The 27,870-nt window shown below is 45.4% G+C and overlaps 1 protein-coding gene across 4 annotated transcripts; it reads left to right on the forward strand.

The window, feature by feature from the left end:
• On the forward strand, nucleotides 1-25,929 carry pipox (pipecolic acid oxidase). Of its 4 annotated transcripts, XM_071359742.1 has the most exons (9): nucleotides 1-318; nucleotides 1,319-1,467; nucleotides 3,335-3,545; nucleotides 6,784-6,966; nucleotides 8,559-8,711; nucleotides 9,393-9,542; nucleotides 14,457-14,536; nucleotides 15,019-15,107; nucleotides 17,474-18,261. In XM_071359742.1, exons 1-9 carry the CDS (start codon nucleotides 211-213, stop codon nucleotides 17,602-17,604), a joined length of 1,254 nt encoding a protein of 417 aa, XP_071215843.1. In that variant the 5' UTR covers nucleotides 1-210; the 3' UTR covers nucleotides 17,605-18,261. The 4 variants fall into 4 exon arrangements, with proteins under 4 accessions (XP_071215843.1, XP_071215846.1, XP_071215845.1 ...); XM_071359745.1 differs by lacking the exons at nucleotides 15,019-15,107; nucleotides 17,474-18,261 and adding an exon at nucleotides 25,741-25,929 and having other exon boundaries at nucleotides 8-318; nucleotides 14,457-14,532; XM_071359744.1 differs by lacking the exon at nucleotides 15,019-15,107 and having other exon boundaries at nucleotides 8-318.
• Nucleotides 25,930-27,870: the final 1,941 nt, after the last annotated feature.

Here is a 27,870-nt window from a genome sequence, read left to right on the forward strand (position 1 = left end):
CGTGAAGATCACTGAAGTCATGATTTAACCTCGTATTATTCGAGTCCACAGTTGTTCTGAACGCCGCACATGTAGTGTAGACTTGAACATGCTGTCAGTCGTTGTTACATAACGGAAACTTTGGCAAGTGGGCTGAACTGGAGTAATTTAACACGGGTCAAATGTGGAGTCGCGGTGCGCTGTGAATACAGGCTAAATCAGACTCAAGACATGTCTTCCCGAGACTACGACTGCATAGTGATAGGAGCCGGGGTTCAGGGCTCTTTCACTGCCTATAACCTTGCGAAAAATAACAAGAAAACACTTCTACTTGAACAGGTTTGTAATTTATAAAGCGATTTGGCAACAGTTACAACGTGTCAACCAACAACATAATTTATATGGTGTCAACTACAATGCAACGACTTGTTGGTAGTCTACTTTTTGTAATTTAGCAGACGCTTTTATCCAAAGTGATTTACTGTAGTGAGTGCATACATTGTCGTGATGGTCCCTCGTGGGAATCGCCATGTCTACCAACTGAACCTACATCGCATAATTGCATGATTGACTGGGTTATTATTTATTTAGAAGTGATAACGTTTTTCTTTGTATTTTTATATTTGGACTGGCTGTTATGTGTAAGCAGTTTTTCTCTTGTTATGTCAATCACTGACAAGTCACTAAATCAGACCACGTCAGCTAACATTTTTTAGATTGGTAAATTAGTCTAGCCAGCTATCTAAACTTGTAGTACTTTTTATTTATTTTTACCTTTATTTAACTAGGCAAGTCAGTTAAGAACAAATTCTTATTTACAATGACGGCCTACCGGAGAACACAGGGTTAACTGCCTTGTTCAGGGGCAGCACGACAGATTTTAACCTTATCAGCTCCAGGATTCGATCTAGCAACAGTTAATGCTCTAACTACTAGGCTACCTGCCACCCCTTAGTAATATAGTAATCATGTTAGAATTACTGACAGCCAGGGGGCCTGACCTCCAGGGGGCCCCCATTGATTTTCTTAGTCACTCACTCAGAAATCATAAGAAAATGGCAAAATGTGTAGAATTGCAGAAAATTTGCTGTGAAACTGCAAAGGTTTCTCTCCACCCCATGGCAAAATGAGTAGAATTGCATGATTTATAAAACTGCTAAATCTTCTCTCCACCCCATGGTATAATGTGTAAAATTGTGCAAACTTGCTTTAAAACAGCAACGTTTTCTCTATGCTCCATGCCAAAGTTTTGCTTAGGGCCCCAAAAGGCTAGGGTAAAAGGTCCTGTGAATATGACAATGGCAACTCCAACTCTGTTTCTGAATGCCTTGTTCCTCAGTTTGTTCTGCCGCACTCTCGTGGCAGCTCTCATGGCCAGACACGCATCATCCGCAAGGCCTATGACGAGGACTACTACACCCACATGATGGAGGAGTGTTATCAGCTCTGGTCTCAGCTGGAGAAAGAGGCTAACGTCAAGCTGTACAGGTGAGTACCTTAAGAAAAAGTATAAGGTCTGTCTCAATAGGGGGAAGCAGCGTTAGAAGAACATTGTGAAAGCTTTATACCAGAACACAGATTTGTCACATTCAATGTGTTTCACCAGTGTTCAAGCAGCAACTCAATCTGTGTGAGCTATAGATGGATGACTTTCTCATTACCCCGCACGTCACTGAATCACCCCAGACAGCTCCCTGCCTGCCTTGGAATGTGGAACAAGGATTTTTCATCTCAATAAACCCCAAATCTCATTCCCAGAGCGAGGAGGGTTTGTTCTTGTAAATACTACAGCAGGATCAAAGTTAGAGCCAGACTGTCAGAGCCTTCAACCTCTGCCTCCCCACCTAAAGCTTCCCTGAACCATTGTCTTAGTTTGAAAGCCATTTTGGTTGTCAGTATCAGTCAGCTGCATAACAAATTGATCATTATACTGTTAGATGACTGATGGATCAATCACCAGTCTTGTACCGCACCCATGTTATGTTCCCAAGGCAAGCACACAATAGCTATAGATCTCCCTCCCTCGGAGCAGCCATCCACGGCAGATGACTGATCGGTCCCCACACTAAGGCCACCTGTGCCCTTGGGCTGGCTAAAACTGCAGCACAATGAGAAATATTGAAGCTATGGCTGCGTGAATCTTTCTGAACAATTTGTATTTGTATTTCTCAGCCCTGAGGATAGACTTTGAGATGGGTTGGACAATAACCAAAATCCCTTTGACTACAGGCCCTTCTGCATAGTAGTATGGCCACACATACATTGCAACCAGCAAACCAGTGTCACACAGCGTGACATGGGTGGCATGGAAGCATGTATCATGTTTAGGACCTTACATGCACTCACGCTTCACTCTCTCCTTCGTTCTCACACACATGTGCACACACAAACACACACACACACACACACAAACACTCCTAAAATTCTCTGATGAACGGGTAAGGCCGTTAGCAGGTGCTGGCTCATGCGTCATGTCGGTTGACAGATGTTGGAGCAGCCTTTAGAAAGCACTGTTCTCATAGGGCAGGCCAGCCATCCATCCATCAACCAGACTGCTGCATTAGGGCCCCCTGTTTTTCATAACCTTTCACTCTGAGATCTTATAACTTACCACAGGCTAGGATTAAATATTCTCAGTGTACTCGGTTTACAAACTGTTGTTTCATCAGATTGCCTTCATTAGATTAGATTGTAAGAGGCCATCTGTGATTTACAGTATGCTTACAGGTAAGCTGTTGATTGATTGTGTGGTTCAAACCACTTGCAAATGTGACGACTGGGTTTTCATCCAGGGTCTTCTATGTATCACACACAGAAGGTTGGTTGGCACCTTAATTGAGGAGGACGGGCTCACAGTAATAGCTGGAGCAGAATTGTTAGAATGGTTTCAAATGCCATTCCATTCGCTCCGTTCCAGCCATTATTATGAGCCATCCTCCCCTTAGCAGCCTCCGGTGGTATCACAAGACTGTGTTAGTCTGCTGAGCTAAAAGCCATTAGCTCGGGGGGCTAACGCATGTCTTCAGGTCTCAGACATGGTTATTCATCATGTGATCATGGTTCTCTGAACCCCAATGATTTTAGTTTAGCGCTAGATCAATTCCGTATCACGGAAGATCCGCATTATAGCGCAATTGTAATTTAAAGGTAATTTCCGGTTGAGCCAACATATGCAACGTATACCGTGAATTCAGTCTCCGTAAACGCGGAAACTTGATTCTACATTTGAATTGTGCTATTGTGCGGATCTTCCGTGATACGGATTGAATCTAGGCCTTAGTTTATCTTAGTTGATTTATTTCCACAAATGAAAACAGGACATTCACTACATGATGATTATGACCTCCTCTCCCAGACGTACAGGTCTGCTAGTGATGGGTCCAGAGCAGGGGGACTACCAGGTGTTCAAGTCCACCCTGGAGAGGAACAAGGTTCCCATAGTGATCCTGCCGAGGGAGGAGTTCAGCCAACACATCCCCCATGTTAACCTGTCCCAGGGAAACGCAGCCCTGGTGGACACCACTGCCGGAGTGCTGTACGCTGACCGCACACTCAAAACGGTACAGGTAAGATGCTGTACACTGACCGCACACTCAAAACGGTACAGGTAAGATGCTGTACGCTGACCGCACACTCAAAACGGTACAGGTAAGATGCTGTACGCTGACCGCACACTCAAAACGGTACAGGTAAGATGCTGTACGCTGACCGCACACTCAAAACGGTACAGGTAAGATGCTGTACGCTGACCGCACACTCAAAACGGTACAGGTAAGATGCTGTACGCTGACCGCACACTCAAAACGGTACAGGTAAGATGCTGTACGCTGACCGCACACTCAAAACGGTACAGGTAAGATGCTGTACGCTGACCGCACACTCAAAACGGTACAGGTAAGATGCTGTACGCTGACCGCACACTCAAAACGGTACAGGTAAGATGCTGTACGCTGACCGCACACTCAAAACGGTACAGGTAAGATGCTGTACGCTGACCGCACACTCAAAACGGTACAGGTAAGATGCTGTACGCTGACCGCACACTCAAAACGGTACAGGTAAGATGCTGTACGCTGACCGCACACTCAAAACGGTACAGGTAAGATGCTGTACGATGACCGCACACTCAAAACGGTACAGGTAAGATGCTGTACGCTGACCGCACACTCAAAACTGTACAGGTAAGATGCTGTACACTGACCGCACACTCAAAACGGTACAGGTAAGATGCTGTACACTGACCGCACACTCAAAACGGTACAGGTAAGATGCTGTACACTGACCGCACACTCAAAACTGTACAGGTAAGATGCTGTACACTGACCGCACACTCAAAACGGTACAGGTAAGATGCTGTACACTGACCGCACACTCAAAACGGTACAGGTAAGATGCTGTACACTGACCGCACACTCAAAACTGTACAGGTAAGATGCTGTACACTGACCGCACACTCAAAACGGTACAGGTAAGATGCTGTACGCTGACCGCACACTCAAAACTGTACAGGTAAGATGCTGTACGCTGACCGAACACTCAAAAGTGTAAAGGTAAAAGTGGCAAACAGTTTGGTATGTATTGCTTACAAATCTGTAAAAGGCATTCTGGATTATGTTTGCATCCTAGAGGAGGTCATTATTACCAGATGCAGTTAATTGATTGGCCATGTACCTTTAACCCACATTGTCTCAGTGCCTCTTCTAGGGTGTGATAAGACCTCCATAAAGTACAGCTCTCCCTTTCCTTTAGTGCTGTCCTGTTTGTCCTTTACATTACCCCAATGAGTGTTTGGCTCTGTAATGATCATTCATTAGTGCTTATCAGCAGCTAGGTAATTGTGTTTTGACCACTAATTAGGAAATACATGATGGCTTGTACACACAATTTGGGAATACTGTATATGGCGTGAGGGAGACAGATAGACAAAGAAAATATGAACTGAACGATGACAAATAGGTCTCATATACCATATTTAATTCATATGCCTAGGTACACATACTACAATGACAAAAGTAGTGTTTTTTTTACAACAATAACAATCGACATAGGAACTTTTTATAGCATTGAATTGAGTTTATTCAGACATTGGCAGGGAGAAACAAAGCATTGGAGAGAAACAGCCTGAAAACACCAAGTGAAATGCTTTATTATTTTACTGCTGCCTCGGAACAATTATCCTGTCTTGTATTGATTGAACAGATTTTTCCTCTCTGTTGTTCAGATCAAGCATAAAGCATACATTACAACTTGTCATTAGTCGTGATAATAGATGTTTCTGCAGCCGGTAAGATTACCACCATGCATTTGTAACGGATGTGAAATGGCGCTGTTACAACCCTGTTACACATTCTCATTCTGTCTGTCTAGTTTCATAACCTCCTATCAACATTCTGTCTCACAATCTGCCAGCGTCGATCGTGATTCATTGATGTTGTGAAGGGGTGGGGTATCTGTGTCTTTGAGAGTTTGCACATGTGCATAACCATGAGTGTTTTTCCACTAATCGGGCAGTGGTGATTTTAGCATGTAAATCTTGGTGGGGAAAACTCAATGTTTGTTGTTGATGCATGCCAGCAAAGCCACTACACAACACAACACTAAACAATACATAAATTGCACTATAACGGTGACAAACGGTACCCACAAACTGTTAGGGCCTACATAAAGCTGTCCCAACAGCAGAGTTTTATTTTCAGCACCATGGAGTGAATCCTTATCACCGCTACACCTGGATATCTACGGAGCCTTGTCTGGCAGCGAAACAGTTCATTCAGCCTCATTTACTGCCTTTTAAAAAAACATAGCTGATATTGCTGACTTGCTTAAACAAATGTGGTTACTACTGACAATTGAGATGTGCAAATTATGGCATAAGGGAACAATGAGCGCATAAGAGGCAATACGTCATTTCGATGAAGACATTAATGAGCGAGCTAGGACAGACGTAGTCAATATAACTGTTCAGCAATTTCAAAATGTACAGCGACAGAATTCATAACATGGGTCGTTCTTACAATATTATCCCTGTACACCAAGTCAGAACCGTAGGATAAATAAGGGGGCATATAAGCAGACAATGAAAGCTCTTACAATATTCGATGATTACCTTTCTCTAAAACAGGCTATAGGCTACATGTGCACCACCAAGTTATGAGGGGGAAAGGGACCAAATTATTAGGGTTAGGCACATGGGCTACTAACAGCTTACTACAACTTACCAGCTACTATCAACTCTAGGAAGAGTCTTGGTGATTCCAAACTTCTTCCATGTAAGAATGATGGAGGCCACTGTGATTTTGGGGACCTTTAATGCTACAGACATTTTTGGTATCTTCCCCAGATCTGTGCCTCGACACAATCCTGTCTCGGAGCTCTATAGACAATTCATCACAATCAGCAGATAGGTTGTATCTCTCAGGCATCCAGGTCTGAGAGATAAAACCCACATAGGCATCCAGGTCTCTTACCTGCACTCTAATCTACTAGATATTAAGACTGCTTTATTACGGTTTCAGCTGCCCTGCCCCTTGGTTGTCTGTCTTATACCTGCCTAGACATCCACATTCCACTTCCTGTTAAACTTTAATTAACCCTCAACGGAGGAGAAGTTCACCTCAGGATTTGTTGTCACTGGGATGCTTATATGGACTGTAAACTTCACTTGCATTATGTTAGGTTTATTTACATGTTACCTGCTTGATACTATTCCACTTCAGTTACTAAGGTTCCTCTGTGTCAGTTTGGTCTCATTCATTTTGAACACACCTTACACTAAACGTAATCGTTCTCTCTCTCCATCACCAGGGACAGTTCCAGAAACTGGGGGGCGTGATCAAGGACGCACAGAAGGTGATTGACATCACACCGGGCTCTGTGGTAACCGTGACGACAGTCAGTGGGGTGTACAGAGCTAAGCGCTTGGTGATCACAGCTGGACCCTGGGCCAACACCCTGCTGTCCCACACAGGCCTTCAGCTACCACTGCAGGTAGGCTACTCACTGTAGAACCAGCCAACTCACTACCTCTAACAGGAGCTCACACTCCAGTGGAATGCAGTCCACTACTGTCACACAAGGCATACTATGATATGCTCCATATCTTTGATATGGTCAAACCGCAGTGTCACAGATGTTATGCACTCAAACACAAATAGACAATAAGGCAGTTGCAATTGAGCTTTATGGAGCATGTATTTGACGACACGAGATTTAAGAAAGGATTTCAAGCATAAAGGATTTAAAGCTCTATTCCAGAGTTCAGCATGCAACCATAAAACCCATACCCCATCACATCATTAATGTCAGTAGATAAGGGCAACATTTTGTCCAACCCCAAGTCGAAAAACAAGTCCAATCTCACTCAATATAGGCTTCCCTCCCCCAGACTATAAGCAGGGAGTGATGACTCGCCATAGCTCTGGTTGGTTCACAGCAAACCAAGAGGGAGAGTCTGCAGCCCAGTGCTGGCGGAACATTCGGTCTACTATGAGGAATAAACTAAACAAACCCATTCCTAGACTATCTTTTACACATGGCGGTAGGTGATGGAGCCAGCCAAGCAATCTCACAATATATCACCCACCCAAAAGAAAAGGTGATGAAAGAAATACTGGGCGTTATTTAAGTTGAGAATTGGAGTTTGTATTGGAATTGCATTATTCAGGATAGCGAGAGGGGCCCGTGGAAGCCATGCCTGAGTGAGCACATAGAGAAAGTATGAGGCATGAGCTTGCCTTAAATACTGCTCTCTCTCCACCTACTGAATTTTGATGGTCCCCAGAATGAGACGGCTGCCTGTTAGTTTATTAAACTGAAAGCTAGCGAACATTGTGTCCTTATTACCACGTACTGGGAAGATGTGATTTGTCTGAGTGTGTATGCATTTCATTAAATCCCCATTCTTACTGCCGCTACACCACCGCTACCTTTGTAATTGCAGTTGGATTCGATACAACGATGGTAATGGGTAACATCAAATTTTATTTGTCACACGCGCCAAATACAGACCTTTACAGTGAAATAAGAAATAATAGTAACAAACAATTCAAGAGCAGCAGTAAAATAACAATAGCGAGGCTATATATAGGGGGTACAGGTACAGAGTCTATGTGCGGGGGCACCGGTTAGTCGAGGTAGTTGAGGTAATATGTACATGCAGGAGTTAGAGTTATTAAAGTGACTATGCATAGATAATAACAGAGAGTAGCAGCAGTGTAAAAGTGTGTGTGTGTGAGGGGGGGGGGGGGGGGCAATTCAAATAGTCTGGGTAGCTATTTGATGAGATGTTATGGCTAGGGGCTAGAAGCTGTTTAGAAGCCTCTTGGACCTAGACTTGGCGCTCCGGTACCGCTTGCCGTGCGGTAGCAGAGAGAACAGTCTATGACTAGGATGGCTAGAGTCTTTGAGTCTTTTTTTTTGTCTTTGAGGGAGGTAGGAGGGGGAGGGAAACATCTTCCCAAGTGCAAGGATCTTCTTTAATCAAATCCCTAATCAAACTAAGAATAATTTTTATGGAGGCCTATACCTGGGCCCCGGGTCCTTGCACTGTGCTGATGTCTGTGGCTCCCCTGGTTAACTAGGTGCTAAAGATCAACGTGTGCTACTGGAGAGAGAAGATCCCTGGCTCCTACAACGTCCAGCACCGCTTCCCCTGCTTCATTCAGCTGGAGTCAGAGGAGGCCAAGCATCACATCTACGGCCTCCCATCCAATGAGTACCCAGGCCTGATGAAGGTTTGGGCTTTTAGATACCATAATGTTCCACACAAGATTCAATGATGCATTTGCTTTAGGTCTCAAGCAAGGTTACTAACCATACAAGCATAGTTCACCAAACCACCTTTATTACACTGTTTCCTAGTCTTATTATGTTGAATTTAAATATAAATACATTCAACTATTGCTGAGCTCAGAAGTAGGGCAGCAACACTGTCAGCCCCCAAACTTCTCCAACACTTCCTGATACATAATCACAGGGGAATCTTGTCTGTGTTGCGCTTCCATTTTCTATTCCATCTCTATTTTGAGCATGATGGCGAGCCAGCAGGAGTTGGGAGAGTAATAGCAGCACATGCATGCAAAGGAGAGGGACAGATGGCTGTGACACATCACATCATTCACTCTGTGGTGTAGTCAACAGTGCTTTGTAACCCATGTACTGTAGATAGATGGCTAATGCTCGGTCAGGCTAAACCATTTTTATTTACCTTTCAAAACAAAATGCTGCCACACATTTAATTACCTTTCAAAACAAAATGTGGACACTTCATAGAACATTGCATTTACATGACATAGGCCTTATACTGTTCTACGTACAGTCGATGTTCCTGGTAAGGGCACTCAGACTCTAATTACGTTCAATACAGTTTGTTTGCATAAAGGTCAGTTGATGTTGTTTTTCTTCTCTTTTTGAAGATTTGCTACCACACGGGCCCTGAGACGGACCCTGATGAGAGAGACAGACAGACGGACAAGGGGGACATAGACATCCTACAGCGCTACATCACCCGCTGCTTCCCTGGCCTGGTGCCCATCCCTGCTGTGGTGGAGAGCTGCATGTACACAGTGAGTATTACCCGTTTCAGAGCTGCATGGGGCTCCCGAGTGGCACAGTGGTCTACGGCACTGCATCTCAGTGCTAGAGGTGTCACTACAGACCCTGGTTTGATTCCAGGCTGAATCACAACCAGCTGTGATTGGGAGTCCCATAGGGTGGGGCACAATTGGCCCAGTGTCGTCTGGGTTTGGCCGGGGTAGGCGGTCATTGTAAATAATAATTTGTTCTTAACTGACTTGCCTCGTTAAATAAAGGTTCAATTAAAAAAACATGTACACACCGTTAACATCTCTGCTGCTTACTGTATCCCAGTAATGGCCATAATACAGTAATGGCCATAATACAGTAATGGCCATAATACAGTAATGGCCATAATACAGTAATGGCCATAATACAGTAATGGCCCACAATGGCAATTTACTCTGAACAATTAGAATACCAAAATCTTTTCAGTTGGGCTTCATTATTTATAATCTAAAAATCTTTGATCTTCCTACCAAGGCAAGGTACAGAATATAAATGGGATGAGGGTGGTTCTGGAGTTGAAAATGCAGAGAGAGAACCATTGCCCTGTTTGCCATGCCAATCACATCACATGCTGCACGGCTGCATTACCTTTGGGATTCAAACACTAATGGAAAACATCACAGACACTGAATATCATTGGAAACCACATGTCATTCCTGCCCCTTAGTCAGAGTAGTCTACTGCATGGAGAGTGGGGCACAGTAGGGAGAGTGGGGCACAGTAGGGAGAGTGGGGCACAGTAGGCAGAGTGGGGCACAGTAGGCAGAGTGGGGCACAGTAGGCAGAGTGGGGCACAGTAGGGAGAGTGGGGCACAGTAGGCAGAGTGGGGCACAGTAGGCAGAGTGGGGCACAGTAGGCAGAGTGGGGCACAGTAGGCAGAGTGGGGCACAGTAGGCAGAGTGGGGCACAGTAGGGAGAGTGGGGCACAGTAGGGAGAGTGGGGCACAGTAGGCAGAGTGGGGCACAGTAGGGAGAGTGGGGCACAGTAGGCAGAGTGGGGCACAGTAGGCAGAGTGGGGCACAGTAGGCAGAGTGGGGCACAGTAGGCAGAGTGGGGCACAGTAGGCAGAGTGGGGCACAGTAGGCAGAGTGGGGCACAGTAGGCAGAGTGGGGCACAGTAGGCAGAGTGGGGCACAGTAGGCAGAGTGGGGCACAGTAGGCAGAGTGGGGCACAGTAGGGAGAGTGGGGCACAGTAGGCAGAGTGGGGCACAGTAGGCAGAGTGGGGCACAGTAGGCAGAGTGGGGCACAGTAGGGAGAGTGGGGCACAGTAGGGAGAGTGGGGCACAGTAGGGAGAGTGGGGCACAGTAGGGAGAGTGGGGCACAGTAGGCAGAGTGGGGCACAGTAGGCAGAGTGGGGCACAGTAGGCAGAGTGGGGCACAGTAGGCAGAGTGGGGCACAGTAGGCAGAGTGGGGCACAGTAGGCAGAGTGGGGCACAGTAGGCAGAGTGGGGCACAGTAGGGAGAGTGGGGCACAGTAGGGAGAGTGGGGCACAGTAGGGAGAGTGGGGCACAGTAGGGAGAGTGGGGCACAGTAGGGAGAGTGGGGCACAGTAGGCAGAGTGGGGCACGGTAGGGAGAGTGGGGCACAGTAGGGAGAGTGGGGTACAGTAGGGAGAGTGGTGCACAGTAGGGAGAGTGGGGCACAGTAGGGAGAGTGGGGCACAGTAGGGAGAGTGGGGCACAGTAGGGAGAGTGGGGCACAGTAGGCAGAGTGGGGCACAGTAGGGAGAGTGGGGCACAGTAGGGAGAGTGGGGTACAGTAGGGAGAGTGGGGCACAGTAGGGAGAGTGGGGCACAGTAGGGAGAGGCACAGTAGGGAGAGTGGGGCACAGTAGGCAGAGTGGGGCACAGTAGGCAGAGTGGGGCACAGTAGGCAGAGTGGGGCACAGTAGGCAGAGTGGGGCACAGTAGGCAGAGTGGGGCACAGTAGGGAGAGTGGGGCACAGTAGGCAGAGTGGGGCACAGTAGGGAGAGTGGGGCACAGTAGGGAGAGTGGGGCACAGTAGGGAGAGTGGGGCACAGTAGGGAGAGTGGGGCACAGTAGGGAGAGTGGGGCACAGTAGGGAGAGTGGGGCACAGTAGGCAGAGTGGGGCACAGTAGGCAGAGTGGGGCACAGTAGGCAGAGTGGGGCACAGTAGGGAGAGTGGGGCACAGTAGGGAGAGTGGGGCACAGTAGGGAGAGTGGGGCACAGTAGGGAGAGTGGGGCACAGTAGGGAGAGTGGGGCACAGTAGGGAGAGTGGGGCACAGTAGGGAGAGTGGGGCACAGTAGGGAGAATGGGGTAAGTTGAGCCATTTTTACATTCAGCATCACTCCGTCTACATATATTTCAGGATGTTGTATATCCCAGGAAACAAATCAGAATTCATGTAAACATTACAGTTTTGAAAACATAGCTTGTCCGGGTATGTGGTAAGTTGAGCTGCCTACAAATTTCTGAACTCAATAAAATATTACCACTACCATTTAAAACCATGTCTATCTTTATTTCCCTAACACAATCACTTGTTTGTCTTTTAACCATTTTAAGCATATTTCAACACAGACTTAACATCTAACAAACACTTTGTACTTTTTTAAACACTTTTAACATAGGCCAGGCCAGGCCCTGTAGTTACCTCATATCCCAGCGATAAGGCCTTGCATTATGCCTGGGAAGAAAACAATTAACTTGCCATTGGCTCAACAATTGCCTGAATATACCCCAAGGCAAACATTTTGACTATATTATCCCACATAGCTGCAAGGATGCACCATCTTGCTAGGTTTAGGACCTCATATTGAAGCTTATAGAGACCCCAACTGATGTATAGAACAATCTTTATTATCTACTTTGGTTTAGATACAAGAATGAAACTTCTAACAATGCATACATTTTAATTTTCTTTTGTATTTTCACCCCTTTTTCTCCCCAATTTCGTGGTATCCAATTGGTAGTAGTTACAGTCTTGTTTCATCGCTGCAACTCCCGTACGGACTCGGGAGAGGCGAAGGTCGAGAGCCATGCGTCCTCCGAAACACAACCCAAACAAGCCGCACTGCTTCTTGACACAATGCCCATGCAACCCGGAAGCCAGCCGCACCAATGTTTCGGAGGAAACACCGTACACCTGGCGTCCGTGTCAGCGTGCACTGCGCCCGACCCGCCACAGGAGTCGCTAGTGCGCGATGAGACAAGGATATCCCTGCCGGCCAAACCCTCCCTAACCCGGACGACGCGGGGCCAATTGTGCGCCGCCCCATGGGCCTCCCGGTCGCGGCCGGCTGCGACAGAGCCTGGACTCGAAGGCCCAACAATACAATAATTTGACTTGTTGAAAAGTTTTTGGGACCTACCCTATATATACAAAAGTATGTGGACACCCTTTCAAATGAGTGGATTCATCTATTTCAGCCACACCCGTTGCTGACAGGTGTATAAAATCGAGCACACAGCCATGCAATCTCCATAGACAAACATTGGCAGTAGAATGGCTTTACTGAAGAGCTCAGCAACTTTCAACGTGGCACCGTCATAGGATGCCAACAAGTGAGTTCGTCAAATTTCTGCCCTGCTAGAGCTGCCCCGTTCAACTGTAAGTGCTGTTATTGTGAAGTGGAAACGTCTAGGAGCAAAAACGGCTCAGCCGCGAAGTGGTAGGCCACACAAGCGCAGAGAATGGGACCGCCGAGTACTGAAGCGCGTAGCGCATAAAAACCATCTGTCCTCGGTTGCAACACTCACTATTGAGTTTCAAACTGCCTCTGGAAGCAACGTCAGCACAAGAACTGTTGGTCGGGAGCCGCACATATGCATAAGATCACCATGCGCAATGCCAAGCATCGGCTGGAGTGGTGTAAGGCTCGCCGCCATTGGCCTCTGGAGCAATGGAAACGTGTTCTCTAGAGTGATGAATCACGCTTCACCATCTGGCAGTCTGACGGATGAATCTGGGTTTGGCGGATGCCAGGACAACACTTACCTGCCTGAATGCTTAGTGCCAACTGTAAAGTTTGGTGGAGGAGGAATAATGGTCTGGGGCTGTTTTTCATGGGTTGGGCTAGGCCCCTTAGTTCCAGTGAAGGGCAATCTTAACTCTACAGCATACAATGACATTCTAGACGATTTTGTGCTTCCAACTTCGTGACAACAGTTTGGGGAAGGCCCTTTCCTTTTTCAGCATGACAAATCCCCCGTGTACAAAGTGAGGTCCATACAGAAATGGTTTGTCAAGATTGGTGTGGAAAAACTTGACTTGCCTGCACAGAGCTGTGACCTCAACCCCATCGAACACCTTTGGGATGAATTGGAACGCCCAATTGGAACGTCCAACATCAGTGCCAGACCTCACTAATGCTATTGTGGCTGAATGGAAGCAAGTCCCCGCAGCAATATTCAAACATCTAGTGGAAAGCCTTCCCAGAAGAGTGGAGGCTGTTAGAGCAGCGAAGGGGGGACCAGCTCCATATTAATGGAATGAGATGTTGGATGAGCAGGTGTCCAGATAATTGTGGTCATGTTGTGTAACTTGCTTACCATTTTTTCTATATGGTTTCTTCCCTCACAGACTATATTAAATTATATTTGGTCAAATGATACATTTTGTGTATGGTGTCCTAGAAACAAGGGTAGCTCCACTTACCCCTTTGCTTCAACTCACCCCACTGTCCACTACTGGATATCATCTCCAATCCCCAAACAGATGGCAGTTGGGGTCCAAAATGGACAGGATTTATTCTTCTCAGATGAGTTTCTTTAACCAAGCTGCTAGTTCCCTCAGTTTTTTTCTCTCTCTTTCCCTCCCATTCTCTCTCGCTCCCTCCATCAATATCTTATTGACACATTTCGCCTGAATTGCCTCCCCCTCTCTTGTTCTCTCTCTCAATTCACCATATCTTTCTGTTGCAGGTCACGCCAGACGACCATTTTGTCCTGGACCACCATCCCACTCATAGTAACATCATCATCGGAGCAGGCTTCTCGGGTGTGTACGTGCTGAACATGAGTATTGTCCTCTGAGCCTTTGTGGCCCAACATAACATGTCCTGCAGCCCCACATCATACCCCAACATGACTGCATCCATAGTGTCACTCACAACATACAGTAAAATAGTGGATGTGTGTGGATGAGCACAAATGTTTTTTCACCACTGAGACCCGGCACACACTCAGGTCCAGAGTGGTGCTGAACATCACAGAGCCCTCTCTATCTACTTCAGCTCTATGTACTGTAGCTCTATCTTAGAGTGAGATCTTACACAGGGAAAAGTCAGACAACCTTTAATTAGACAGTCTTTCAAGCTGGCTGTGAAGGGTGAAAAGTTGAGCTATGAGTCCAGACCCGTTTTATTCCCTAATTAACGTCTTTGAGATGCTCTCAGGGCCCAGGGGCCCTCTCTGTCTGCTCTCTCTCTCTCTCTCTCTGTCTCTCTCTGTCTGTATGTTTGTCTGTGTGGTGCGGGTGAGGCAGTGTGGGGGGCTTCTCCTCCCTGGCCCAAAGGGCCAACGGCTGGGGTCTCCTGGCTCCTGTTCCATCTGCTCTGATAGCCGCCTCCTACAGTAATTATATGTATAATTCATTTTCACTTGTAATAGCTTTTAAAGGACCTGGCTGGCACACAGTGCAGTTGGCTGGTGAGAGAGAGTGCTACAGGGATAACAAGGAGGATTAACTCCAAGGGTTAGAGGAAGCCATTTGACAAGCCACATAATCAATACAAGGGTTAGAGAAAGCCATTTGACAAGCCACATAATCAATACAAGGGTTAGAGGAAGCCATTTGACAAGCCACATAATCAATACAAGGGTTAGAGGAAGCCATTTGACAAGCCACATAATCAATACAAGGGTTAGAGGAAGCCATTTGACAAGCCACATAATCAATACAAGGGTTAGAGGAAGCCATTTGACAAGCCACACAATCAATACAAGGGTTAGAGAAAGTCATTTGACAAGCCACATAATCAATACAAGGGTTAGAGAAAGTCATTTGACAAGCCACATAATCAATACAAGGGTTAGAGAAAGCCATTTGACAAGCCACATAATCAATACAAGGGTTAGAGGAAGCCATTTGACAAGCCACATAATCAATACAAGGGTTAGAGAAAGTCATTTGACAAGCCACATAATCAATACAAGGGTTAGAGGAAGCCATTTGACAAGCCACATAATCAATACAAGGGTTAGAGAAAGCCATTTGACAAGCCACATAATCAATACAAGGGTTAGAGGAAGCCATTTGACAAGCCACATAATCAATACAAGGGTTAGAGGAAGCCATTTGACAAGCCACATAATCAATACAAGGGTTAGAGGAAGCCATTTGACAAGCCACATAATCAATACAAGGGTTAGAGGAAGCCATTTGACAAGCCACATAATCAATACAAGGGTTAGAGGAAGCCATTTGACAAGCCACATAATCAATACAAGGGTTAGAGAAAGCCATTTGACAAGCCACATAATCAATACAAGGGAAAGTATGAATTGAAGAAGTGTTTTGCTTCTGAACCCATTGGTCCCTTGGTGGTGGAATCTGAGGGGTAAGACATTTTGATTTTCAAGTCCTTTTTCTATGGAAAATTAACCATAGGAGAGGTGACTGTTCATCACGGTCTATTAACCTGTTCTGCTTGCATTTACCATTATTATCAGTGTTTTAACCATGTGCTCTAGTAAAGACTGTGCAGCACTATGCTGTGTTCAATCAGTGCACAGGGCTAATCGCAATGCTACAAAAAACTTGCAGCTCCTCTTTCTCCTCTCCTCTGTTTGAGTAATCAAAAGCCATGGGCACAAGTGCTTTAAAGCAAGTCCTGGGAGTTGCCATAGTTACAAAGGCACCCAGCTGGTTTGGGCCATTGAGGGCCCATCGCCTCTTCCTACGAAAAACGCATGCAGCGAACTGTCAGAGTGACCTACAGTTTGTTCGCTATAGCCCCGGATGTAAATCGCTGAGGCTTTTATGACTTCAAAGCCCGTCTGGATCCATGGGAGCGCTGAGAAGTTTATCAGGCAGAGACAAAACTCACGCAAGGCATTCTTAAGCCTGGTTGACATTCAGAGTTTTCCTTTCCCTCAGACCCATAGCAACAAGAAGAATCCACCTCTCCTGAGTACAGCGTCAGTTTCCTCATCTTACCCCTAGGCTGACAGCTCACGGCAGGCTCATCGCTGAAAGGAGGGACACATCTCCTTAATTTATCTCTGGCTTGAGCCCACTTAAATGAATAGATGCCCTGTGACGGTCAGAGCAATAGCTCCTGTCCTCTTTGATGTGCTCCGTCATGCAGGGCTCAAACAGACGCCCGACTCAGACAATGGGCCAGAAACACACAAGCTATTAATAGAGGCCCATTGTGGTGTTCCACAAGGTGCAGGTTATATATTTCAGCATATTATAGACTCTAGGCCAACCTGAAATGACACCATTTGCCCTATTTAGTGCACGATTCCCCCCTTTATAGAGCCTATATAAAGTCTTTATAGAGCCTATATAAAGTCTTTATAGAGCCTATATAAAGCCTTTATAGAGCCTATATAAAGCCTATATAAAGCCTTTATAGAGCCTATATAAAGCCTATATAAAGCCTTTATAGAGCCTATATAAAGTCTTTATAGAGCCTATATTAAGCCTTTATAGAGCCTATATTAAGCCTTTATAGAGCCTATATAAAGCCTTTATAGAGCCTATATAGAGCCTATATAAAGCCTTTATAGAGCCTATATAAAGCCTTTATAGAGCCTTTATAGAGCCTATATAAAGCCTTTATAGAGCCTATATAGAGCCTATATAAAGCCTTTATAGAGCCTATATAAAGTCTTTATAGAGCCTATATAAAGCCGATAGGGTGCTCTTGAGATGCAGCCTCTGAGTTTGAGGACCTACCTGCCTCACTTACTGTGATTGGTTCTCCCCCCAGGTCATGGATTCAAGTTTGGCCCAATCGTTGGCAAGCTGCTGTGTGAACTGAGCCAGGGAGAAGTGCCCTCCTATGACCTCTCCCCCTTCAGAATCAGACGCTTCCAAGCCCACTCCAAGTCAGCACTGTAGGATCGGGACCGCTGGCTTTAACAACCTCAGGAACCAGACCTTTACAAAATGAAGAAATTAAAGGTTTTCATACCAGTGTGTCTGAAGCCTAAACAAACAATGGCCGTTCGTAAATAAATACTTAATTTTCCAGCTAATCATTGAGAAAAGTGATGTAGGGAGGAGAGCCTTATGAAGGAAAAAGGAAACCGCACACTGCTCTTGATAGTATCACCGATCTTTAATAAGCTTTACGTATCGGCCTCACGGCCTTCGTCAGAGCTTTGAAATGGAGAGCCTTGAAATGAGAAGAGGAAACAAATCAATGATTCACTAAAGCTGATCTATCAGCTGCTGTGTTTGTACTGCTCTGTAAATCATACTCTCATAGCCTCTGCTTGGATCTGGGACCCGTCCTGCAGCATTTCAGACAATACTAATAATAATGTATTACATTTGTAATGCACATAATAAAAGAGCAACTAAAAAATAGGTTAGATATATTTGTTTTGTTATTTTAAACATCTCATGAAAGCAACAATCAAAGTCTAAGAGGAAAGCCATAATGGGAGGCCAGCTGATAGAGAATCTAAAGGCCAACTATAACATTGTTGTACCACTGTAAACGCGTTCATCTGTGACAAATGGTATTAAACTTGGGAAAAAATGGTACCCTTATTGGCCCGTATGATTTTATGCATCACTACCTCTCCCGTTCTCACTCCGAGTGAGGCCTGTTTCAAGTGAAGGACATAGTTAAAAAGACATCAGCCGTGGAGCCGTTTGTCTATGCGCAGCCAGCTGTGTGTGCAGTGTGTAGCCTTTAGCGGCGTGTGCCTCTGCCTGTACCTTTTTCCCCATGTAAACATTTTAATCACTAATCAGCCAGCCTGTTACAACGGTTGCCAACCACAGCCATCAGCGGGAATGAGAAAATGACATAGCGAGTGCAGCGAGATCAGCGCACCACTCAGTCCCTCAGCTCTAAGTGACTTTGAATTGATAGAGAATTAGGAGAACATTAAACATGAAAACGCAAATATTCACCCAGCAATATTCAGGGGGAAAGGACACACTGGAAAATCTACTTCTGAACATGAGATACCCTTTTAATCAGCAGAGGAACTTTTGAAAGTAGTCCCCTTTTTCTGCCTCTCTATGGGCAGTTAGCCAGCTTTATGGTTCTGGGTTCTAGTGCCTTTTTGTACAATTTACTTTGCCACAAATACAAGTTCATGTAATTTGGTTGAACTATCCCTTTAAGCACTTGATAGTCAAAGGATAATGATGGTCTGTCAGATGGGGCAATTAGACTTTACCCTCAGTTAATCAGATATAGGCCGTATTATAGTATAGTCATAAACCTGAGCTGACAGGGAAGGAGGGCTGGTGGTGGGATGAACGTGGCCTGAAGGGAGACATGCCACCATGAGGAACCATAAAACTCACCCTTGTTGCTGCCGATGTGACATGGAGAAACAGGGAGAAATGTAGCTCAGAGAATGACAGGAAACTGACAATGATAGCAGCGTTTTCCACATCACCACACTGCTAGAAGGCGGTAACACAGACAGATAAGCAAGACCTGTTTTTATTTTTTCTCCTCAGCAGGGTTATTTGTCCTGTCTGCTAGGTAGGTTCAGAGGGCAAGAGTGGGGCTCTTATCAGATAGAACACCTGCCATGAATTTGAAAAGATATGCTTAAGGGGCTTAAGGTTTTCATCTCTGATTTGCATATTCAAATATATTTCTACCACTGCTTCAACACTAATAGAACAGTGGCTCTTCTTTTCTCTAATCAGAGCTCTTTGTCAGCTTCCATGGAAGATAAAACAACGAACATAACACAGATCCACTCAGTGTTTTTCCTCAAAATGTTCTGTTCCCTCTCCGTCTGCCCCTAGTCTGTCACAAGTCTTCTAAATAGGCCCAGATGGTTCAGAGTCTTAATCTTAAAAACAAACGTGTGAGAGAGACAGAAAACACAAAATGACTGTCAACTATGAGAGTGAGTGCTGACATGAAAAAGTATTTTCCCCCTTTTCCCCTGATTTTCTCTATTTTTACATATTTTTCATACTGAATGTTATCAGATCTTCAACCAAAACCTACTATTAGATAAAGGGAACCTAAGTGAACAAATAACACAACAATGATATACTTATTTAATTTATTTCATAAACAAAGTTATGCAATTCCCCTGTGTGAAAAACGAATTTCCCTTAAACTCAATAACTGGTTGTGCCACCTTTAGCTGCAATGACTCCAACCAAACGCTTCCTGTAGTTGTTGATCAGTCTCTCACATCACTGTGGAGGAATTGAGGTAAATTTAGGTAAAAAAGCTAAAATAGGGGGCAGTTTCTTTTTCATGGCACTGTAGCCATGGAAATGACTATGATTTGGAGGAATATGTGCAAGGTAAATGGAATGGTGTGAGTAATGAGTGGTACACAGGGGTGGTTGGAATGGGGAACCATGGTGGAGCTGAAACAGGTGGTTGAAGGAAGGCTGGTATTCAACTGAAGCAGCATAGCAACATGCAGTATGTTAGGTGTTGTTTGGTAGCTAGGCACCTGTCTGAACTACTAACCGATTACATCGTCCTCATCATTACCTGTTATCAAAAGAGTACGGAGATGACAACTGGAAACAGTCACCTCACACTGAGGACAAGATGGGGAGAAATAAGGAATGCTGTGAGACATCCATAGACTGGTTACATTTTCATTTTAGCTGTTCGAACACATGAGAATGTTGTTGTGTTTACCACACGATAAGCTGTGATTTGGCCTTTAGCACGTACAGGTTGTGTTTGTCTATTAATATTCAAATGAGTTTGAGTTTGGGTGTTTCAAGTGCTACAATTACCTTTTGGGTGGTAGGTCATTCTGGTCTCCATTTCACAATAAATAAACACTTGAAAGATTAGTTTCGTAAGTATACTCAGCTTGCTTGGGGCTAATGTCATCATTTGTTGTTTTTACAAACGTAATTACATTTGACATTAAAATGCAACATTATCAAGTGTATTAAAATGTTAAATGAATCCAAAGTTTGAATAACCTCGTAACTAATAAAGTTACAAAGTAACTTCTAAATATGTTGCGTAGTGTGGCAAATGTATCCATATTTTGTCCCCCATAAATAAACTTAATGTTAGATACTCCACTGCGAAGATCATGGCATAAAAAGGTCAGACTGAGGTCAAACTGAGGGAAAATGCTGTTTCGTAATGTAAACTGAGGAGCAGTCCCAACGAGAAGTTGTCATCCTAAATACTGTCTAGTCTGTGCAGTAGATATTAACAATCTTGTGTTGAGACCTTTTGATGACCTCACCACCATCTGTAATGTAAAAAGCAGAGTCCTTTTGGAGGTAAACCACTGTCATATGGTCACGCCCCTCCCACACAAAACCCCAGAGGTGAGCATTGGTGTAAGGTCAGTCTTCCATGCAAAGCTCCAGGCTCCAGGCATGGCGTCAGTCGGCCCTCCTGTCTCCATGATTAACAGTATCCATGGGTTACTGAGCCTCTAGGCAGCAGCAGGACCCCTGGGCATCCACCAACCATACCCTGCTAGGGACCTACAGTACGGTGGAGGAGGATGAGGCATGAAGCAGGAGGGGAAAGGAGAGCAGAGAGGTCACCGGGGCATGACGGTGGTGGGAGGTTAACAACTCAAGCCATTCTGCCTGCCTGCAACCATTGTGAGGGAGGAATCACACACATCCATGTGGTGAAGTAGTTACAAGGCCTTGACAGGACAATATACATCTAGGGAAAGGGAGGGAATTTCAGCTCGCTGTTTGCTGCTCTTGGCCCAAGGGTGATGTTTCAATTGAACTCATTTGATAAAGCCAGGTTGGCCAACATGTGTTAAATGGAGAATTTGGTGTGGGGGAGCTCTATTTGGGCGGGTCAGGAGTAAGGTTGAGACAGGTTTTAACATAAGGCAAGAGTTGGGGTCAGGGTTGTGGCAGGCAGAGGCTGGGGTCAGGGTTGTGGTAGGGTCTGGGGTCAGGGTTGTGGCAGGCAGAGGCTGGGGTCAGGGTTGTGGCAGAGGCTGGAGTTAGGGTTGTGGTAGAGGCTGGGGTCAGGGTTGTGGTAGAGGCTGGGGTTAGGGTTGTGGCAGAGGCTGGAGTTAGGGTTGTGGTAGAGGCTGGGGTCAGGGTTGTGGCAGAGGCTGGAGTTAGGGTTGTGGTAGAGGCTGGGGTCAGGGTTGTGGCAGAGGCTGGGGTTAGGGTTGTAGTAGAGACTGGGGTCAGGGTTGTGGCAGAGGCTGGGGTCAGGGTTGTGGTAGAGGCTGGGGTCAGGGTTGTGGTAGAGGCTGGGGTCAGGGTTGTGGCAGAGGCTGGGGTCAGGGTTGTAGTAGAGGTTAGGGTTGTGGTAGAGCCTGGGGTCAGGATTGTAGTAGAGGCTGGGGTCAGGGTTGTAGTAGACGTTAGGGTTGTGGTAGAGGCTGGTGTCAGGGTTGTAGTAGAGGCTGGGGTTGTGGTAGAGCCTGGGGTCAGGGTTGTAGTAGAGGCTGGGGTTGTGATAGAGGCTGGAGCTAGGGTTGTAGTAGAGATTAGGGTTGTGGTAGAGGCTGGGGTCAGGGTTGTAGTAGAGGCTAGGGTTGTGGTAAAGACTAGGGTTGTGGTTGAGGCTGGGGTTAGGGTTGTAGTAGAGGCTGGGGTTAGGGTTGTGGTTGAGGCTGGGGTTAGGGTTGTAGTAGAGGCTGGGGTTAGGGTTGTAGTAGAGGCTCGGGTTGTGGTAGAGGCTGGGGTTAGGGTTGTAGTAGAGGCTAGGGTTGTGGTAGAGGCTGGGGTTAGGGTTGTGGTAGAGGCTGGGGTTAGGGTTGTAGTAGAGGCTGGGGTTAGGGTTGTAGTAGAGGCTCGGGTTGTGGTAGAGGCTGGGGTTAGGATTGTGGTTGAGGCTGGGGTTAGGGTTGTAGTAGAGGCTATGGTTGTGGTAGAGGCTGGGGTCAGGGTTGTAGTAGACGTTAGGGTTGTGGTAGAGGCTGGTGTCAGGGTTGTAGTAGAGGCTGGGGTTGTGGTAGAGCCTGGGGTCAGGGTTGTAGTAGAGGCTGGGGTTGTGATAGAGGCTGGAGCTAGGGTTGTAGTAGAGATTAGGGTTGTGGTAGAGGCTGGGGTCAGGGTTGTAGTAGAGGCTAGGGTTGTGGTAGAGGCTGGGGTCAGGGTTGTAGTAGACGTTAGGGTTGTGGTAGAGGCTGGTGTCAGGGTTGTAGTAGAGGCTGGGGTTGTGGTAGAGCCTGGGGTCAGGGTTGTAGTAGAGGCTGGGGTTGTGATAGAGGCTGGAGCTAGGGTTGTAGTAGAGATTAGGGTTGTGGTAGAGGCTGGGGTCAGGGTTGTAGTAGAGGCTAGGGTTGTGGTAGAGACTAGGGTTGTGGTTGAGGCTGGGGTTAGGGTTGTAGTAGAGGCTGGGGTTAGGGTTGTAGTAGAGGCTCGGGTTAGGATTGTGGTTGAGGCTGGGGTTAGGGTTGTAGTAGAGGCTAGGGTTGTGGTAGAGGATGGGGTTAGGGTTGTAGTAGAGGCTAGGGTTGTGGTAGAGGCTGGGGTTAGGGTTGTAGTAGAGGCTAGGGTTGTGGTAGAGGATGGGGTTAGGGTTGAACCGAGATGTAGACGTGAAGCAGGGATTATGGTTGTGTTTGAGGCTATCCTACTTTTATTCTACTTTTTATGCTACTTATCTTTTTGGTCTTAGATGCAGGAACCCGGCTCAATTCAACCACTGTTCCTCAGGTTGACGAATATGTTGAATAGGTTGACTAATATAGCCTAAACACTGTTGTTTTGTCCACCTCGAGAGAACCATGGGGGTGGATGGAGTGGCTTATGATGTCATAGTTTACTCCTGGAGGGGAGATGGATAGGGAAAGGAGAACCAAACCGTTAACCAGAGCTTCAGATAAATATCCTAACAAGTACTAGGAGGACTGGCCAAGTATGTATTGATGGTGCATTGATTCATTGATCTTGGTGTTTATGGTGTGTTGAGGACTGCGCTGCATGGTGCAAAATGGCCGATCAATATCCCATTCCTTATTCCCTTACTAAATTGCACAGCTAATGTAAAGTACTGCATGACATGTCATTGGACAGCTGATTAAACAGTTTATGTTGCTTCCAGACAACGCTGACCACCACACAGAGACAGACCAGGCAGGACCACACAGTACTATTCCTTCTGGCCCTCTCCCCCCTTCTAGTTGAAGATGAAACATTATTGAACAGCTTGCATGCCAGAGCAAATGACAATTGTGCTGGGCAGTGTGCCGTTGATGTGACACGGGGGTCAGAAGCAGGGGTCACGAGTCAGCCAAAAAACAAGACAGCCTGTCACGGGGAGGTCCAGGGGGAAGAGGATACAGCAGCAGCAGCATTTGGAAGTGTAATGAACTTGGTGGCACTGTTGCCGGGAGACAGGGAGAACACTGAAGGTATCAGATGCTTTTACATCTCTTCGTCACCTCCTCCACACTTCCCTCCCATTCCTCGCTATCCCATCCTCTTATTCCTCCCGCCCTCTCTCCTCTCTCTCCCCCATTCCCCACCCTCCTGTCCCCATCTTAACCTTCCATTCCCGCTGTCTTTCCCTCCCCTCTTCTTTCTCTCTCTCTGGCAAGGGTAACTACTGAATGGGCAATTTCCACCATTCTCATGATAGTGAGAATATTGATAATTTTTTTTTAAAGTGAATTCAAAGATGGGAGTTAGTAATGTACTGGACAGAGAGGGGTTATTTTCCAGTCAGGGAAAGCTAGCTCTAGGAATAGCAAAGAATCCAAGATAGTAATGCGCCTCACACGCACTTAAATTCAGTTCTATCTGAAAAGAGGGAGAAATATCATTGTAGGAAGACCCCAATTAATGTATAATTCATTTTTAATGTGCTGCCTGCCATCCAGCAAATGTGCAACACATCCCTTCTGATGTAAATCTCTCTCTAGCTTCCGACCCTCTATATTGCCTCTGGCTACTGTAGCTACAGTAAGAGGTGGCTTCTGCTCCCGATGTCGAATGTCTGCATAGCCGCTTGTTTAGGGAAGTCTTCCTGAGAACTCCCATTGAGCAAGAGGGAGCAGAATAACTTACAAATGCTGACACATTTGGCCTTGCCTCTAGTCATTTCCTGCTAGCTGGCTGTTGGGGGGAGTAGCAGGGAGGAAACGGGGAAGATCACAATTGCATACTCCTCATGTCCTCTCTCCTTGTCTCCTTCTCAAAACCCATTGGAGTAGAAGGTCAGGGACCTCTGGCTTTTTCATCCAATGAGTTTTGAGGAGAGGAGGAGAGAGGACACGAGGAGTATGCAATTGTGATCTTCCCCGTTTCCTCCCTGCTACTCCCTCCAACAGCCAGGAGTATGCAACTGAGATCTTCCCAGGGAGTCTGAAATAAGGCAGACGTATGGTACACTGTTAGACCCAGGAAGAGGACTCCTGCCATGACACTCTGCTAACACCAATCAGAGTCCACCCACAGGCCCTCAGCACCAATCAAAGAGCTTTTCCATACATGAGGCAATTAGAGCGCTACAAGGCACTAATGTTCTGCCTTAAAACGGTTTGGCTGATATATAGACATGGGATATGGCGCAGAGGTCTAAGGCACTGCATCTCAGTGCTAGAGGTGTCACTACAGACCCTGGATCGATTCCAGGCTGTATCACAATCGGCTGTGATTGGGAGTCCCATAGGGTGCACAATTGGCCCAGCGTTGTCTGGGTTTGGCCGTCATTGTAAATTAGAATTTGTTCTAACTTGCCTAGTTAAATAAAAGTTCAATAAATAAAATGTTTTTTAAATTGTGTGAAGCTGTAACGTCTGCTTCCAACTCACACTCTCAAACACGTAGATCCCTTGAACGCAGCTCACTTTCCAGCTCACACTCTCAAACACATAGATCCCCTGAATGCAGCTCTCTCCAGATCCCAATCACCTGAATTCTGATCACCTGTTCACACACCTGTATGTCATTATCACACACTATTTAGTTCAGTTCTTTGCACCCAATCATTGTGAGGTATTGTTTGTTTTGTGACACATTCCTAATCTGAGCTCTGTTTTTCCCGTAATTGAATCCTCCTGTGTATGATAGTTTTTGCCTGCCTCACTAATGACGCCTTTTGCCTATTCCCTGCCTGTACTTTAGCCTATTGGATTTCCTGTTATCAACATATTGCCTGATCTCCAGGACGACGTTACTAGCCTTTTCCCTACCTGTACTGTTGCCTTTTTGGACCCCTGTGTATGACCTTCTGCCTGCTCCTGGACCCAGGTACATGCCTCCTATTGTGGTCCTTTACAATAAACACCTGCTGTGCCCTGTGCTTGAAAACAGCTCTCTGTCTCCCATCGTGTTCATTACACAAACATTCTGTAGCATAGAGATGTCATTCTGGAATGTCTGAATTCTGGATGTCTTTCTGGAATGTCTGAATCCTGGATGTCTTTCTGCTATGCAAATGTGGTACTTGGACATTTCCAAGAATGATACAGTATTACCTTGCCAATCTGGGACATCCAACAAGAGCAGGCTTTTAAAACTGTTAAACGTATTCTTCATACATAATTATTACTTGTAATATTTTTCAAGATCTTCAGTCAAAATTACTCTTTGATCTTGATGAATCAATCTCTTAATTAACGTCTAGAATAATTTGTGTTTAAGTCTTAATTCCAAACACACCTCCACCAGAGAAGTTTAATGTGAGAAATGTATACTGTTTATTTCAATAAAAATAATAAGCATAAGTGAGTTATAGATGAAAGGTTTTTATATTTTAAATGAACACGAGCATTTCACAGTTCCAATTACAGCTTCTAATATTCTATTTTGTGATTTTATGTAGGCTAAAGAGTATTTAGTAATGTCATGACTGACCAAAGGCCTATAACATGGCACAACACCAATAATAAGAGATGTCATCCTCTTTGCTTTAGATAATTACTCATTAGTTTGGCTGGGAGGCAATAATGTGTGGTTTGTGCCCTATGTGCCTGTACCTTTCATACAAAAACAAAGCAGACCTGCCCCCCACAGTCTTTTAACTCTTCATAAAAAAACATGACATAGAAATGCATACATTTTGTTTTTTCCTCATATCTTTCCTGGAATAGAACCTCTAATGGCTTTATTTCTGGTCACAGCAGGAGAAGATCCACAAGAGTTAAATGAGGGGTAAAATGCATGGCGCAATCTATGCCCAAATCAAAATATGAGATTGAATATTGACAGTTTGACAGATTAGATCTTGCTCCTCCCCCAATATAAATCCACTTTCCAGAACAATTACTATCTCGTCATTCTCAAAAACCAGACAATTATATGAGTGCTATGATAGAATAAGGCCCATCATAAAAATATTGCACATTGACATCCGTCACACTGGTTTTTATCAAGTTATAGTGTTCCCCTATATACAGTACCAGTCAAAAGTTTGGACACACTTACTCATTCCAGGGTTTTCATTATTTTTACTATTTTCTACATTGTACAATAATAGTGAAGACATCAAAACTATGAAGTAACACATATGGAATCATGTAGTAACCAAAAAAGTGTTAAACAAATCAAAATATATTTTATATTCTTCAAAGTAGCCACCCGTTGCCTTGATGACAGCTTTGTACACTCTTGGCAATCTCTCAACCAGCGTCATGAGGTAATCACCTGGAATGCGTTTCAATTAACAGGTGTGCCTTGTTAAAAGTTAATTTGTGGAATTGCTTTCCTTCTTAATGCATCTGAGCCAATCAGTTGTGTTGTGACATGTAGGGGTGGTATACAGAAGATAGCCCTATTTGGTAAAAGACCAGGTCCATATTATGGCAAGAACAGCTCAAATAAGCAAAGAGAAATGACAGTCCATCATTACTTTAAGACATGAAGGTCAGTCAATACGGAACATTTCAAGAACTTCAAAAGTTTCTTCAAGTGCAGTCGCAAAAACCACCAAGCGCTATGATGAAACTCTCTCATGAGGACCGCCACATGAAAAGAAGACCTAGAGTTACCTCTGAGTTAACTCATTAGAGTTACCAGCCTCAGAAATTGCATCCCAAGAAAATGCTTCAGAGTTCAAGTAACAGACACATCTCAACATCAACTGTTCAGAAGAGACTGCTTGAATCAGGCCTTCGTGGTTGAATTGCTGCAAAGAAACCACTACAAGGACACTAATAAGAAGAGATTTGCTTGGGCCAAGAAACACGAGCAATGGACATTAGACCGGTGGAAATCTATCCTTTGTGCTGAAGAGTCCAAATTTGAGATTTTTGG

This window comes from Salvelinus alpinus, chromosome 22, assembly GCF_045679555.1.
Source record: "Salvelinus alpinus chromosome 22, SLU_Salpinus.1, whole genome shotgun sequence".
NCBI lineage: Eukaryota > Metazoa > Chordata > Actinopteri > Salmoniformes > Salmonidae > Salvelinus > Salvelinus alpinus.